The 16,299-nt window shown below is 39.5% G+C and overlaps 1 protein-coding gene across 2 annotated transcripts; it reads left to right on the forward strand.

Moving 5' to 3' along the window:
- The first annotated feature begins 1,161 nt into the window (after nucleotides 1–1,161).
- LOC132855659 (probable polypeptide N-acetylgalactosaminyltransferase 8) lies at nucleotides 1,162–16,051 on the forward strand. Of its 2 annotated transcripts, XM_060884797.1 has the most exons (11): nucleotides 1,162–1,428; nucleotides 4,695–4,956; nucleotides 6,273–6,439; nucleotides 7,831–8,014; nucleotides 8,488–8,685; nucleotides 9,634–9,748; nucleotides 9,838–10,023; nucleotides 12,027–12,164; nucleotides 12,262–12,357; nucleotides 13,896–14,063; nucleotides 14,770–16,051. In XM_060884797.1, the coding sequence occupies exons 1-11, from the start codon at nucleotides 1,239–1,241 to the stop codon at nucleotides 14,902–14,904; spliced, it is 1,839 nt and encodes a 612-aa protein (XP_060740780.1). In that variant the 5' UTR covers nucleotides 1,162–1,238; the 3' UTR covers nucleotides 14,905–16,051. The 2 variants fall into 2 exon arrangements, with proteins under 2 accessions (XP_060740780.1, XP_060740781.1); XM_060884798.1 differs by lacking the exons at nucleotides 13,896–14,063; nucleotides 14,770–16,051 and adding an exon at nucleotides 12,860–13,884.
- Nucleotides 16,052–16,299: the final 248 nt, after the last annotated feature.

Genomic DNA, 16,299 nt, shown 5'->3' on the forward strand with positions numbered 1-16,299 from the left:
TTCCTCCTACTCTAGAAACTTGCAGCTAGCAAACTGGATTAATGCTGGTCCTTACAGTGGGATCCAAAAGTCTGAGACAAAGTCTGAGAATTATTAAACAGTGGAAAGATATAAAGAAGAAATGTTTGCTTGAAAAGATTTGAGCACTATTTAGATCAATATTCAAATTCATCCAATTTACAGTTCCTTTTTTGTTTTCATTATATTTGACTCCTTTTCAGTTTTTTCTTGTTATCACCGGAGCATGTTTTAAGACGTGATGGAAACGTTTTCAAATGAATCGTCAGGTTTGGAGTTAAAATTAAGAAGTGTACAGATTATTATTGTTATTCTGGTGATTGTCATTTGCCTTTTTAAAACTTGTGTTCTATTAAAAAACTACACAAAAGCGATGTTCACTTGTGACAATCTCCAGTTTACCTTCATTTAAATCTAATTTACATGAAGCGTGCCCTAAAAAGGGGCACGGTGGCTTAGTGGTTAGCACGTTCGCCTCACACCTCCAGCGTTGGGGGTTCGATTCCCGCCTCCACCTTGTGTGTGTGGAGTTTGCATGTTCTCCCTGTGCCTCGGGGGTTTCCTCCGGGTACTCCGGTTTCCTCCCCCGGTCCAAAGACATGCATGGTAGGTTGATTGGCATCTCTGGAAAATTGTCCGTAGTGTGTGATTGCGTGAGTGTGTGTGTGCCCTGTGATGGGTTGTCACTCCGTCCAGGGTGTATCCTGCCTTGATGCCCGATGACTCCTGAGATAGGCACAGGCTCCCCGTGACCCGAGGTAGTTCGGATAAGCGGTAGAAAATGAGTGAGAGTGAAATATTTGCTCAATAATATTAGGGTCAGGTGTATTTATGATTTTTAAGGCTCCTTAGATAGAAAAAGAAACTTCTCTAGAGGTTTCCATCCAAAGTACTCAGTGTATTGGGTAACAATAGTTACAAAGATCACACAAGTCCTGTTTGTACTTATTTTAAGGACTTATTTTATTTGACGCGATGCAAACATGAGACTGAACATTAACATTTTCAAAAATTAGTTGAAGGTTGTTGCTGTTCTTTCTTTCTTTCTTTCTTTCTTTCTTTCTTTCCATGCATCATTAACCTGCTGAATCGTCCTACGTTTCCTTTTCTCCTTGAAACCACTCCCTTAAGCTGTTGAAGCTCTGAGCTGAAAGGATGTACTTCTAGATACATAGACACTCCTTAAAAAAAAAAAATTAAAAAAACAATTTTCCCAAAGGATGAGGAGTCGACTTGTCACGAAGGCAGCGTGCTTTTTGGGCACTTCTGCGCTTCTGATTTACGCGCTGGATTATTTTGTCGTCTTCCTCAGAAATCCGTCTCCAAACCTTTTCCCCAGGTTGGGGAGAGAAACTGAACACACCATCCTGGACAAACTAGACGGAATCGAGCGACAGATTGATCACATTGGTGAGTTTGTACATTAGAAAAGTAACCGCATGGATATTTAGTGAGGGTTCTTGAATAATTTAGTGCATAATCACGTATTGAATACATGTCATTATTAGTAAGTTTATTTTCTTCTTGTAATTGTATGTAATGTACCTGCGCCAGGTACATAAGTGTGTGCCATGTACGTTTGTGTGCGCCAGGTACATAAGTGTGTGCCAGGTACGTTGGTTTGCGCCAGGTACGTTGGTATCGGACCTGTGGTTCAGTATGTCGCACGTGCACTCAGGTTCAGAATACTGCGTTGTAATCTTCAGTACTGCTTCACCAACAAACCTAAAAAAAAAACAAAAACAAATAAAAAGTGTTTTTTTCGGCGACGAATTGAAGTCGTAAACAAACTCAATCATGAAATCGCCGAGTTACATAAAAGCTTGTACTTTATACTTGGACTCAGGAGGTCACATTGCTGTGATTGAGACATTAGAATTGCACCTGTTAGTAGAGACTAGGGTTAGTTTTATCACTACGACACATTAGACACATTATTATTATTATAGTGATTCATGGAAAGTGATTTAAACTGTGAATTTGACTTCTCATTTCATTAGTTATTATCTATGAAAAAAATATGTTTAATTCTCTTTTGCATGTACTGTATATTACATATATACAGTACATCAATCACAAAGTAAAGTTGTATAAAAAAAATTGCAGCAGAAACATTGCAGATATTTTGAAATTTGAAAATCTGATTACAAACTGAACAGATCAGATATTTGACCATTTCAATACTGCACCTAACTGTCCAGCAACTTAATCAAATCATGAGGATGATTACACTAAAAAAATGTCATCTGTAAGTGTGTTATTAAGATTTAAGAGAAAATGTGTAGTTTGTAATCTACTGTTTAGCTGTAGATATTTGTGGGATGTGTTAGACAAGTGGTTAAGGTGTTGGACTAATGATCGGAAGGTCATGAGTTCAGGTCCACCAAGCACCAGGGTCCCTGAGCAAGGGTCCCTGAGCAAGGCCCTTAACCCTCAATTGCATAAATTGAAATAAAAAGTCACTCTGGATAAGCGTGTCTGCTAAATGCTTTAAATGTAAATGTAGATATGGGCGATCAGTTTGGAAGTAGATGCAGACGAAATGAAGGTAGTATTAAATTAATTTGAGTCCCTCACATAACAACATGTCCATCCTAAGCTCTGAGGTCTCCTTAGATGACTGCTTTCTCTCTGGCACGGTTCCTGTGCAGGTTCCTGTCCTGTGCCGCTTCTCAAAACGTTCAGTCCCTCTGTGCAGGAGTTGCTGGTGTAAATAAAGAAGGCGAAACCATCAAGGCTTTAAAAACCATCAAGCCAAAGTTTTATTTTTGGGACCCACATCAGAAAAAAAAAAATTATGTTTATTAAATGACTCGGTTAAAAAATAAAAATAAAAGCACAATAGCACCACCAACAGGGTTAAGAAAAACAGTTATGTTATAAATGTAGTAGTAGTAGTAGTAGTAGCCCTTTATTGTCACTGGTCACAGGTACCAGCGAAATTAGCCATCAACCTGTCCATACATACATTACATACACTATGACAAGACGCAAGAGCGTCTCACTGCAGTGCTCTTTCAGGGGAATTGTTGTTCCAACAGTGGCCTTGGCTGAGGCCAGTGCTAGTTTAGGGAAGCCGAAAGCAGATAAGATTGGGATTGTTTGGTCTTGGTTGTTTGGGGTGAGTAGACGCATTCCATTTTACACGACTACTCTCTTAGTCCATTCTGGTCTCCGAATCGATCCATTTGCCTTTGCCTTTGTTTTCTGAATTTCTCGATAAACCAGGGCAATGCCTAATCCAATCAGCAGAAAACCTGTTATCATGGTTCCGAATAGGCAGATATCTTCAATGTCCTCCACGGAAAGAGCCGCCAGAAACACGACCCGCCACCCCTCCCACACATCCATCATATAGCCAGCTGCGAACGTTCCCGGCAGGGAAGTCAGGTTCCCCCGAACCCAAGCTTCTCGTCGAGAATATGGTGTCAATTGCGCTGAGAGACCAGTTGATCAAATCCATGATATTTATGAAATGTACTGTTATAAAGAATTTTTTTTGGGGAAAAAAAAGAATTATCTACAAAAACATTCATTTATCCAGTCAGAAATGTGACCTCATCTCATGCAACAATTTATTTTTATTTTTTTTGTTTTTGTTTGTTTAAAATAGCTGTGCTTTACCCTTCAGTGAGTAACAGGGTTGAATTATTATTAGCACAGAATTAAAAAAACAAAATACAAAATTTCATTTGAACTAGTATCTACATGATGCTAATGGAATAAGGACATAATGGTAAGTTTATAATGGAACTTTTTGTTTAAATTCATACGCCACGTTCCAGCTTTAGGCAACAGGGTTATACTGTACTTTCAGAGTGACCTTGTCAGCTTCCTCTCAAGGTTTCTTCCTCTTCCATCTAAGGGAATTCTTCCTCACCTCAGTCACCTCAGTCTTGTTCATTAGCGATAAAATACAAACACATTTAAATATAAGTCTAATATTAATCTTGAACCTTTTGTACTATATCTCTTATGTTCTGTAAAGCTGCATTGAGACGATGTACATTGTTAAAACTGCTATACAAATAAAATGTAATTGAATTGTTTTAAATGGTGTATTAAAGAAATGCTTTATATATGTATTTGTAAATTAGTAGAATTAGAAGAGAATCTATGGAACCCTTATTTCTTGGAAACCGAGAACTCTTTAAAAAGCATTGTAGGTGTGAGCAAGATGTTCTGTGATGTTTAGGGGAGACTGGGGCTGGTTATATCAATACAACATCTTTGAGACTGATTTTACTCATTCATTTTCTACCGCTTATCCGAACTACCTCGGGTCACGGGGAGCCTGTGCCTATCTCAGGCGTCATCGGGCATCAAGGCAGGATACACCCTGGATGGAGTGCCAACCCATCGCAGAGCACACACACACACACACACGCTCATTCACTTACGCAATCACACACTACAGACAATTTTCCAGAGATGCCAATCAACCTACCATGCATGTCTTTGGACCGGGGGAGGAAACCGGAGTACCCGGAGGAAACCCCCGAGGCACAGGGAGAACATGCAAACTCCACACACACAAGGCGGAGGCGGGAATCGAACCCCCAACCCTGGAGGTGTGAGGCAAACGTGCTAACCACTAAGCCACCGTGCCCCCCTGATTTTACTCATTTTATTGGTAAAGCTACAAGTAAATAAAGCTTTCTGTGCTGTTTCCTCAGCTAAATTGTTGGAGCTGGGAATTCAGAAATTCTCGCAATCAGGGGAAAAGCATCTGGGAGTGGAGGAGGACGAGAGGAAAAAGAAGAAGGGAGTGTTCAACAAGTTGTTCCCAAACTCTGAGCTGTTCAGCAGGTGGGGTGAGGATCTATCCGAGGAGAAACAGAGGCAAGCCGAGCGCTTATTTCAGCTTTATGGCTACAATGTGTTTCTCAGTGACAGACTTCCTCTGAACAGGACGCTACCAGACACCCGAGACGTCAGGTGAATCATCCCTCATGCTTATATTTAGATTTCTGCCACATTACAGGGGCAGCTACTCAGCTTGTGACACGAACTCGTTATATTATATATCCTTAGGACCAAAGAATGTATTCTTAATTTATATTAACAACATTAAATACCATGAGTGAAAATGAGTGAGTGAGTGAGTGAGTGAGTGAGTGAGTGAGTGAGTGAGTGAGTGCCCTAAAAAGTAAGAGTAAGCACAAGAAATGGCACACGTGCAGAAGGAAAAAATGGATGTGTATTTCATTCATTCATTTTTGGTGAGAACTTTAAGCTTGGGTGCAAGGTGGGAGAATTCATGCCAGTTGAGGGAACCACACACACACACACACACACACAAACACACACGTGTTTGTATCTAGGGGCAATTTACTACAGTCTGAAATGCACTGACCTGAATTAAGCATACGCTCTTAAAAATAAAGGTGGATGTGGGAGCTTAGTGTTTAAGGTCATCAATCCTCAACTGTATAAAATGAGATAAAAACGTAGGTCGCTTTGGATAAGAACGTCTGTCAAATGCTGTAAATCTTGTGCATTCTGAAACGTTCTGGGAGATGTGGTAGCCTTGTGGTTACGGTGTTGGATTACCATGCGAAGGTGGGAAGGGTGCCAGTTTGAATCCCTATCAAGCTGCCACTTTGGGGCCCCCGAGCAAGGCCCTTACCTCTCAGTTGTATAAAAAAATTAGATAAAGTGTAAGTCGCTCTGGATAAGGATGTCTGCCAATTGCCATAAACGTAAAGGTGTCAGGAAGAACCAAATTAGAGATGCCACAGAAAAGCATTTTTAGTAAATGGTTTTAAAAAGATCCACTTTTTTCTACATTTGTGCAATTAAAATAAAACCGATAAAGAAACTTTATTATTAAGAGTGTTTAATGGAACAGTACAGAGTGGTACAGTGTTGCTGCCTTACAGGACCGGAGTAGGATCATGTTCCATCCTGAGCTCGAGATTTCTCGATTCTGTGGAGTTTCACATGTTCTCCTGTTGTCTGTGTTGGGTTCTTCTGGGTTCTCCTGTTTCCTCTCACCTGCCCCAAAAACATACAGTTTTCTAATTAGTTCATTAGAATTAGAAAGAAAATGATTTTCTTTTTATTCTATTTTATTCTTACGTGACAGATAATTAAAAAACATTTCACTCGGTCGTACCATCTACAGTTGTGTATGCGACGGATTTTTAAGGGAGATTTGTAGGGAATTTGTCCAATTTTAACACTTAACGATTAAATGCTGATTGAATGAATTAAAAGCTCAACATACCTGCTAACCATCACATTTCTGATAGGTGTGCGACGAAGGTGTATCCGGAGCAGCTCCCGTCCCTCAGCGTGGTTCTCATCTACTTGAATGAGGCACTTTCGGTTATAAAGAGAGCCATACACAGCATTATTGAAAGAACACCTGCTCACCTGCTCAAGGAAATCATACTGGTGGACGATTACAGCACTAACGGTTTGTGCACTAATTAACAGTGGCGTGCAAAAGAATTCATTATTAACATTAATATAAATGTTCCTTATGACTTTAGTAATAACATCCTCGTCCTCTTTGCTTTAGTTTTCACTCTTTGGTCAAGTTTAGGTGTCAGCGTTTCTTACATTTACAATCCCTGGTAAAAAATATGGAATCCTTACATTTAATTCAATTCGATTTTCCATTCAATTTATTTAGTAAGAAGTGTATAAACATAGACAAATTATAAAGTTTTAAATGAAGTTAGTATGTATCTCCAACATTTATTTATAATGAACAAGCCTGAGGTGACGGTGGTGAGGAAAAACTCTCTGAGATGATATGAGGAAGAAACCTTGAGAGGAACCAGACACAGAAGTGAACCTCATCCTCGTTTGGGTGACAGGGAATAATGTCAATGTAAATAATGTCCTTTCTACAACAGTTTATAGTCTAGTGGAATTTAGCAACCAAGAGCTCCTGAGGAACTAACAGGTCAGCATCATTTCTGAGGTCATTACAGACTTAACACTAATTCCTTCCTGTTGAAGCCTTCAAATGTTCACTGTTGAAGACCAGAGCACAAATCTGATCGATGCAATGGCACTTAACGGATGTTCATCCAGCTTTTTACCTTACAGCAAAGAAACAATTCACAGATATTACACAAAAGATGGTTTTGTTCAATAGCTTAGCCTTCTAGCTTTGTGAAACATACAGTATATAAAAAAAATCCAAACTTATTTTTTAATTAACGGCATGTCTTTCTCCAAAGCAAATCTAGAAAAACACAATGGAGTCACTCACTGTTGAAGGAAGAGATATGGAATCATCAAAAAAAACAACACTTCTTTAAGGCATAAACGTCACTATGAAGCCTAAAAACAAAATTACCCATCAGTCCTTACAAGAGGTTTCCATTTCCATAATCGATCGAAAAAAAGGGGCACGGTGGCTTAGTGGTTAAGACATGCATGGTAGGTTGATTGGCATCTCTGGAAAATTGAAAAGTGTGTGATTGCGTGAGTGAATGAGAGTGTGTGTGTGTGTGCCCTGCGATGGGGTTGGCACTCCGTCCAGGGTGTATCCTGCCTAGATGCCCGATGACGCCTGAGATAGGCACAGGCTCCGCATGACCCGAGGTAGTTCGGATAAGTGGTAGAAAATGAATGAATGAATGAATGTTAAATTCACAAGTTTCAACACTGATCTGTTAACAGCAGCCTGACCCACGACTCATGGAAATCCAGTAAAGCCAAGTAGACAGGGGGAGATTTTTTGAGAAGTTTTCACTGGCTTCGCTGTGATTTTGAATTGCAAGCAGAAAAGCATTGTCCTAATGAGTCCTAATGATCTTGACAGGGTGCTGTCTGTTTTTAAAATCCTTGTAGATGATCTGAAGGAAAATCTCAGCAAATTTATCGACCAGGTTCATCAACAAAGGCCGGGATTACTTAAGAAAGTGAGCCATAAACAACGACTAGGTCTGGCACAAGCTCGTATTTCAGGATGGAAAGCAGCCGTCGGCGACGTAGTGGCCATTCTGGATGCCCACATTGAGGTGCATAAGCAATGGTACAAACTTTACACGAATTCCTCTGAATAACTATTTTCATCTCCACGGATTAAACCGCTTTTTAAACCACTTGGGGGTGTAACGTTATGGGAAAATAATCAGCGATGACATGAGGTGTGAAGCAGAAGCACTGTCTTGCCCCTTGAGGTTGATTTTTTTCCTTTAACACTATGTCTTGAAGTGTTGTACCACATGCCAACGATCATATTAAAGCGCAACATGCCATGTTTTTATTCACAATTTTGAATGAAAACACTTTTCTCTCTGCGAACTGAGTAATGTAATGTATTTGTGATGTATTTGCCTTAAATATATTCCGTAAATATCATACCAGGGCTCGGTTGTCACTCCCTGTGTAATAATAAACATATAGAGTCATGTTTTATTTAGAACAATCACTTTACTATATAATTATAGTATAAAAGGTCATGATGGAAGCAAATGGATTCATTTACGTTTCCTTCTGTTTTAGGGCAGAACCTCTGCTGGCCAGAATCAAAGTAGATCGGACGGTGGTGCTGTCTCCGGTGTTTGACCGGGTGGAATTTGACACGCTTGAAGTGAATTTGTACTCTCCATCCACTCATGGCTTCGACTGGCAGATGTGGTGCATGTACGAGTCCTTCAGGCCAGACTGGTATTTCCTTAACGACCCGTCCGCCCCTGGGAAGTGAGTGACACTTATTTTATTCCATCCAAATTGCAATGGAGAGATAACTCAACTGGTTTAGGCTCTGGGTTGTTGATCGGAGGACAGCCAAGCTGCCACTGCTGGGCCCTTGAGCAAGGCCCTCAACCCTCCCTGCTCCAGTGGCGCTGTATCATAGCTGCCCCTGCACTCTGACCCCAACCTCCTCAGTTGGGGTATGTGAAGAAACGAATTCCACTGTGCTGTAATGTATATGTGGCGATAATAAAGGCTTCTATGCCCCCGTTCTATAACAAGTGAGGTTGGGGATTATTTTCTTATAACAGCACACCATAATGTGGTTTTATTCCTTTTACACCCCAGCAATTTGCCAACGATTACAATATTTTATTTCTTAACTTTTTTCCCAAAGGCCAAAAATTGAATCGTGTGCAGCGGTGATTAATATAAAGTTCATATAAAAGTAGACTCTCTTCTCACACTGAAAGCCAACAGAATCCTGAGTCATCTGAGAGAAATTCATTTATTTGTTTATACTCATTGACAATGTCCCATTAGCCCAAACAAGTTAGTTCTTCTTCATATGTATGTTATAGCAGCTATAAATAGTCGTTCGTCACCAAACTCTCTGTTCTTCCTTTTGAGCTTAATGAGACAAAATACTACAACTTGTAATACTGAGAAACCAGAAAGAGCAACATCCTCTGTCCCAAAGAACTCCCCATGCCATGGAGAAACAGCTTTATCTTTGACGGCAGTGCTGACACTGGAGATTCTTTTATGTGGAGCATCTGCCCCATAGTGGTCCTATCAAAATGCCTTACAGCCAGCAATATTGTACAATCTGCTGTTATAGAAAATTAATCAACACCTTCTGACAGTCAGATTTAAGAATTCATCAGTGCTACTGTATAGCCTAGGCCTTGAACATCACTGTATAAATGTTGTGTGTCTTGTTCCTATTGGCAGGAGTCCTTCCATCATGGGAATCCTTGTGGTTGATCGAAAGTTCTTGGGAGAAATCGGAGGATTGGATGAAGGAATGGAAATTTACGGAGGCGAGAACGTCGAGCTCGGAATACGAGTAAGTTGTAAGTAGTAAAGGTTTGCTACTGTAGTCGTTGAAACGTACTTAAAGTATCGTTTTGTCTTTTTTTTTGTTTTATAAAAAAGGTTTGGCTTTGTGGAGGAAGCATCGAAATCATCCCTTGCTCGAAGATCGCTCATATAGAGAGGGCACACAAGCCTTACGCACCAGATCTGGGTGAGCCCATGCGAAGAAACGCACTCAGGGTGGCTGAAATCTGGATGGATGAATATAAAAGAAACGTTATTATAAGCTGGAATCTTCCTCTGGAGGTTGGTTGAGTATCTGCTCGGTCTATTTAGTTGCTGAAAAAAAACATTATGTTGGGAGTGTATCGTGTTGAATGCATTTCTCCGGTGCGGCTTTGGTGTTAAAAGTTTCCTTGGTGAATGAAAGACGCACGTATTGAGCGTGACAGTCACTCATTTCGGTCTTTTGTCATGCTCTCCTGCCACACATTGTATTTCTCATGCAGAAAAACTTTTTGACTATTTATCATATATTTAATAAGCCGCAGCGCCCAAAATGTATCAGTCCGCACCGCTGTCTCTATGGAACCGGGCAGGAATCAAGCGCGTCTCCCCTGGAGTTCTTAGTCGAGCCTGACACTTATCAGCCAATCAAAAAAAGAAGCTACACAATAGCCAATCAGAAAATAGCACTATTGTATATGGGTAAGATTTAACGCAACAACCAAAAGAAAAAAAACATATCCTGGAATTGTTCAGCATCATCCTCGTTCACCCACAGAGAAAAACACTGGGGCTGCATATTAATAAAATAAATAAAATTGTCACTCTTGCCTGTCTTCAAAACTTGAGAGCCCTGCCTGTAAAGTACTGTAATATCTTACATATTATAAAAACAACACATAATCCAGAACATTTGCTTGTTTGATTGTTGCTTTTTTTAAATCAAAGCATCTAAGAATTGATGCTGGATATTTCTTGCTCATCTACGGTAACGTAGCAGTCTCGGGTTTATGTAGCTTAGTGGTTAAGGGGTTGGACTACTGATTGGAAGGTTGTGAGCTTGAATCCCATGTCCACCAAGCTGTCACATCTGTGCCCCTGCGTAAGGCCCTTAACCCCCCATTGCTCAGGTGTATAAAATGTAAGATGCTTTGGATAAGGGCATCTGCCAAATGGCATAAATATAAACTTAAAAGGTTTAACCACTGAGCCAATGAAACTACATCAAGCAACTCACCCTGATTCAGTGCAACTTATTAGTGTGAGTTGATTCAGCAGAAGAATCAGTTGAATGAATCAATGCAAGCTAGTTTAGCTAGTTGTGGTGATGCTAGGTGTAGTGATCAAATCCTGTCAGCCCAGTTGCATCCTGCATCAACCGTAAATCACTTTTTACTTTGTTTTTATAGTGTGTAAGATACTGCCGTACTTTACTCTAAATATTTGGTTGTTTAAGGTCAATTTTATAGTAATTTTCCGATATGAATAAAATCTACAGCCATTTTTACAAGAGTTTCCCTGATAAATGGGTAAATTTACATGACTGACTTGCGTCATGGTGAAGTTGTGGTCATCTGTCAATCAAGGCAACAATAGCAGCCTAAATGCAGTTGTTTACTGTAAATTGCTGTTGTGCTGCCAAGACATTTCTGTACAATATACAGTATGTTTACAGTGCAAACTAATCCTGGACTTTGACACTGAACAGATGAACAAAGTAGGACAGTCAGTACAGGGATTGTTACAAGGGGTTGAAAAACAAAACAAAGGTTTGTGATCAAACGTGAAGCAAAGCGTCATAATGGATTTCATGAGGCTTTGAAAGGGTTGAAAATCGGGGATATTTTTAAGAACCAAACTCTGATTGACAGAAAATATTGTGACAGCTCTATGATTTTCATGATCGTGATTCAAACAGCTATTTGTCTTCTGAAAGCACCAGAAATAATTTCGGTCTTATAATAATTGAAATAATTTTGGATTTACCTTAAACCAGAATAAAAAAATGAAATAGTCAGATAAGGCAGATAAGATGTTAGTTAGTACTTCATTTGTCCGTGTTTGCTGCCTTCCATTTTTCTATGCACATCTACAGATTTTGAATTTTCTCTTCTCTTATTTCTTTCTACATATTTGTAAGATACATCATATAGTACGTTGTCACACCTCAAACCTCAAAGGTTTTTCCGTCCGATTCGTCTGATTCTGGTCCTAACCGACACACACTACCGACACACACTCCCTAATGTGATCCTGTTGGCTGAGAGTGAAATATTAAAGTGCTTCAATCTCTTCTCATTTAGGATCATGGAATTGATATCGGAGACGTGACGGAAAGAAAGAAGCTGAGAAACCAGTTGAAATGTAAACCCTTTAGCTGGTACCTGGAGAACGTGTATCCTGAGTTAGTCCCCTTGGATGATCTACTCGGCTATGGCGTGGTAAACAACCTTGATTTCCTTATCGATAAAAAAAAAGTTAAAGATAAAGAAATGAATTACACAACAGCTTAAATTTGAATTCGTTCGCCTTTGACAGATACAGAGTGGCCTCCTAGAAAATCACTGCATTGATCAGGGTCCTGTTCCTGGCAGTGTTCCTGTCCTTTATCAGTGTCATTTCTTTAGCCCTCAGGTATGTATTTACTGTCGCTACTGAGAAAAAAATTCTCTTGAAGGCTTTGACACACCAAGCTAACTTTAAAGGACTAGCCAAGGTCAACCAAAGTCAACTAAAGATCTTGTCACGTTTTCTGTAAAAAGCTGCATCTGAATTAACTGGGAAGGTGACAGGATGGTAGCCTGTAGCCTCTGGATAAAAAAGTGCTCCACCCTAGAAAGACATAATGAGCCGCGTATATAGGTTGTGCACACAGACGAATGGAATTCATCACTTTGAGACTATCACACAGTCTTTGAACTAGCATTGTGTTGGTCAGCTTTGTGCTCGGGTCTTCATCAGTGAACGTTTAAATACTTTGGCAGGAAGCAATTAGTGTTTAAATCTGTAATGAACTCAGACATGACGGTTACCTATTAATTCCTCAGGAGCTTTTAGTAACACAAATCCACTGATAGATAAAATAAAAACTGATGTAGAAAGGACATTATTTACATTGACATTATTTCCTGTCCAGTGTCACCCAAATGAGGATGAGGTTCCTTTCTGAGTCTGGTTCCTCTCAGGTTTTCTTCATATCTACATATCATCTCATGGAGTTTTTCCTTGGCACTGTTGCCTCACGCTTGATCATTAGTGATAAATGTTAGAGATAGATATACATCTGTATAGCTGCTTTAAGACAATGTCCAATGTTAAAAGCTCTCTACAAATAAATGAAATTGTATCTTGGCATAAAAGTCGATGTTTAAGTACCTCTGGAGCAGTTGGGTCTTGTTTTGGTCATTGTTTGAATTCATCTAATGACTCTGTAGTTCAGATATCTGGGGTTGTTATTCGCATTAGGAACAAAATGACACGAGGCACATGTTTTGTCCATGGAGCCACCACTAGCTGGCTACCATTTTAATTGCACTTAAAACTTAACAGGTTGTTATTTCTTGCTGTACAAGATGAAGAGATTAGATAATAACAAACTGGGAACTACACATATGCATTGCTTTTGAGCTTGATTTACAAGATTGTGTGTATGCATGGATTTGATGGTCTTGGGGGAGATCCTCCAGCTCAGCAGTCTTTATATTTATAGTTTTTTTCTCAGATGTCTTTATCTAGAGCGACTTACATTTAGTACATTTATACAACTGAGCAGTTGAGGGTTAAGGACCTTGTTCAAAGGCCCAACAGTGGCAGCTTGGTGGTGCTGGGATTTGATCTCACATCCTTCCAGTCAGTAATCCAACACCTTAACCACAATATAAGTCTATATTACATGATATATAAGTCATCATGGTGTGTCAGGGCCTAATTTAAACCCTATTAAAAAGGATCTTATAAACTGGTGTCCATTCTTATCCATAGAAGGTCTGTCAGTGTAGGTGCGGGTTTTCATTCCCACCAAGCAGAAGCCACAGCAGAGTCTATCGAAATCCAAGCTCGTCTGATTAAACAGGTGGACTCGGCTACGTCTCTTGTTCGATTGGAATAAAACCCTGTACCCACACTGGACTATCGCTGTTCATCGTTTGCTAATGCATTTGTTGTGTATTCAGCTCTGTTACTATAAGAGCACCGGGGAACTCTACGTCGGCGGTATCAAATCTCACAAGTACAATAATAATCGCTGCCTCGTGGATCCCGGTGAGGGAAACAAACCTGCACTGTATGACTGTAAAATGGCCAAGGAGAAAGGATTCCACATGCTCTGGGACTTTAAACAGGTAATTAGCCTTAAATCTTATTGATCAGAAGCTGTGGATTCATTTTCATTAACAGCTGAGCAGCTTTATATCAATCAAAGACGTTTCCATAGTAACATGTACATTCTGGTACAGTCTGCAGACAAGGTTTTCTGTAAGTTATGTAATAGTGATGGAAGGAGTCTCCAAGACTATGTTTTATCAGCGTAATTATTTAGTATCACATTACCCTGTTGGGGGGGAGGGCACAGTGGCTTAGTGGTTACCACGTTTGCCTCACACCTCCAGGGTTGGGGGTTCGATTCCCGCCTCCGCCTTGTGTGTGTGGAGTTTGCATGTTCACCCCGTGCCTCGGGGGTTTCCTCCGGGTACTCTGGTTTCCTCCCCCGGTCCAAAGACATGCATGGTAGGTTGATTGGCATCTCTGGAAAATTGTCTGTAGTGTGTGATTGCGTGAGTGAATGAGAGTGTGTGTGTGCCCTGCGATGGGTTGGCACTCCGTCCAGGGTGTATCCTGCCTTGATGCCCGATGACGCCTGAGATAGGCACAGGCTCCCCGTGACCAGAGGTAGTTCGGATAAGCGGTAGAAAATAAATGATGAATGAATGAATGAATGAATTACCCTGTTGTGGAGTCTTTTCAAGCCAGAAAATCAGTTAAGTAACAAAACTGTTATTATATTTGTTGTTCTAAAATGATGTGTAATGATATAATCTTTACCCACAGGGAAATGCAATAAGAAACAAACAAACCAACAGATGTATTGAGATTGCTCAAGGAGAAGATTCATGGTACCAACTCATCATTCAGGCCTGCAGTGCGCAAACTTGGAAAATACAGCACATCATTAAAGAATTTTAAACTACCTCATGACAGCAATTTTGATCAAATAACAACCAAAGGGAATGAGACCTATCGAACGTTGACCCTGGCTGAGATTTCTCAGTAAAGAGTAATGGAGTAAACGGTTGACTTGTAGATGTAAAGCTAGGGCACGCCGAGACGGAAATTTCCTACTGGAAATGCAAACTAAGAAGGCTAGAGCACTGTTGCTAGGCAACTGAAACATGCGGATGCCTAAAAAAATAGCTAATGACCGAGGTTATTGATTGCAATGTAATCCCAGATTGACTGTGGAAACACATTAGGAATATCAACAGTTTCATCGCTTGCACTAAAAAAAGGTGCCTGAGAAAAGACTAATCAAGTAATCGATCTAATCACTGCACATCCAAAAACTGAACTTCTATGAGCTCAACTTTATTGAGAAACAAGAACAAGGTGATACAACTAGTGGACTGGAATTGTGTGACATCCAAAAGTGAATAGAACAAGAGCGGGCTGTTTGCACGGATCCTCTGTTTAAACATAGTGAACAAGCATAACACCATTACTGGATCTGGGCACGTTTGCTGTTTACAGTTTTGCATCTACTTTTAAAATCGTTTTCCTGCTTGGAGTTATTCCTGTGTTCGTATTGTCTGAGTACATACAAATCAAATCAAATTTTATTTTATTTGATATATTTTATTTTATTACATATTCTTTTTTATTGATTTTATTTTATTACATATTCTGAGTTTAAGAATATTTTAAAAATTTTTTTTTTTTAATTTGAAGTTCATTTGAAGTATCTATCTTCATCGAATCTTTCATTGTCACTCTTTCCCTCTGCTACAGCGTAGGAACTGAGTATCAACAAACAAAACAGAAAATGAAATCAACATTAAAAGCTTAATGAATTAAGTTCTAGCATAACCCACACAACAAGACAATTATTCAGCAAGTGAAGCTAGGTTTGTTTGACGTATCTATAGTATATTTATCAGAAGGCCGAAATCGATAATGCTATTATTAAATAGATTTAACACTTTTACCAGTGGATGATAACAAGCAAGTGTCCTGATTAGTCATTTAAAATATATCCACTAATAGGCCTCCACTCTTTTGTCCTGTTTGGATGAATAATTTATTGTTTTGTTTGAAATAAATTTATACTGTGTTTGAATTGTCTAAATGTATAATAATAATAACAACAACAACAACAACAACAACAACAATAATAATAATAATAATAATAATAACAATAATCCTGCCTTGATGCCCAATGATGACTGATGCCTTCCCGTGACCCGAGAAGTTCAGAAAAGCGGTAGGAAATGAGTGAGTAAGTGAATAATACCAATAATAACAATAACAACAACAACAATAATAACAGCAATAATAACAATAATAATAACAATAACAACAACAACA

This window comes from Tachysurus vachellii, chromosome 13 (genome assembly GCF_030014155.1).
Source record: "Tachysurus vachellii isolate PV-2020 chromosome 13, HZAU_Pvac_v1, whole genome shotgun sequence".
Taxonomy (NCBI): domain Eukaryota; kingdom Metazoa; phylum Chordata; class Actinopteri; order Siluriformes; family Bagridae; genus Tachysurus; species Tachysurus vachellii.

Coding starts and splice junctions, on each gene's coding strand:
- LOC132855659 (XM_060884797.1), top strand. CDS start 1,239: ATGAGGAGTCGACTTGTCACGAAGGCAGCGTGCTTTTTGGGCACTTCT. Junction 4,957..6,272: donor CCAGACACCCGAGACGTCAG/GTGAATCATCCC, acceptor CATTTCTGATAG/GTGTGCGACGAAGGTGTATC. Junction 12,165..12,261: donor ATCTACTCGGCTATGGCGTG/GTAAACAACCTT, acceptor CGCCTTTGACAG/ATACAGAGTGGCCTCCTAGA.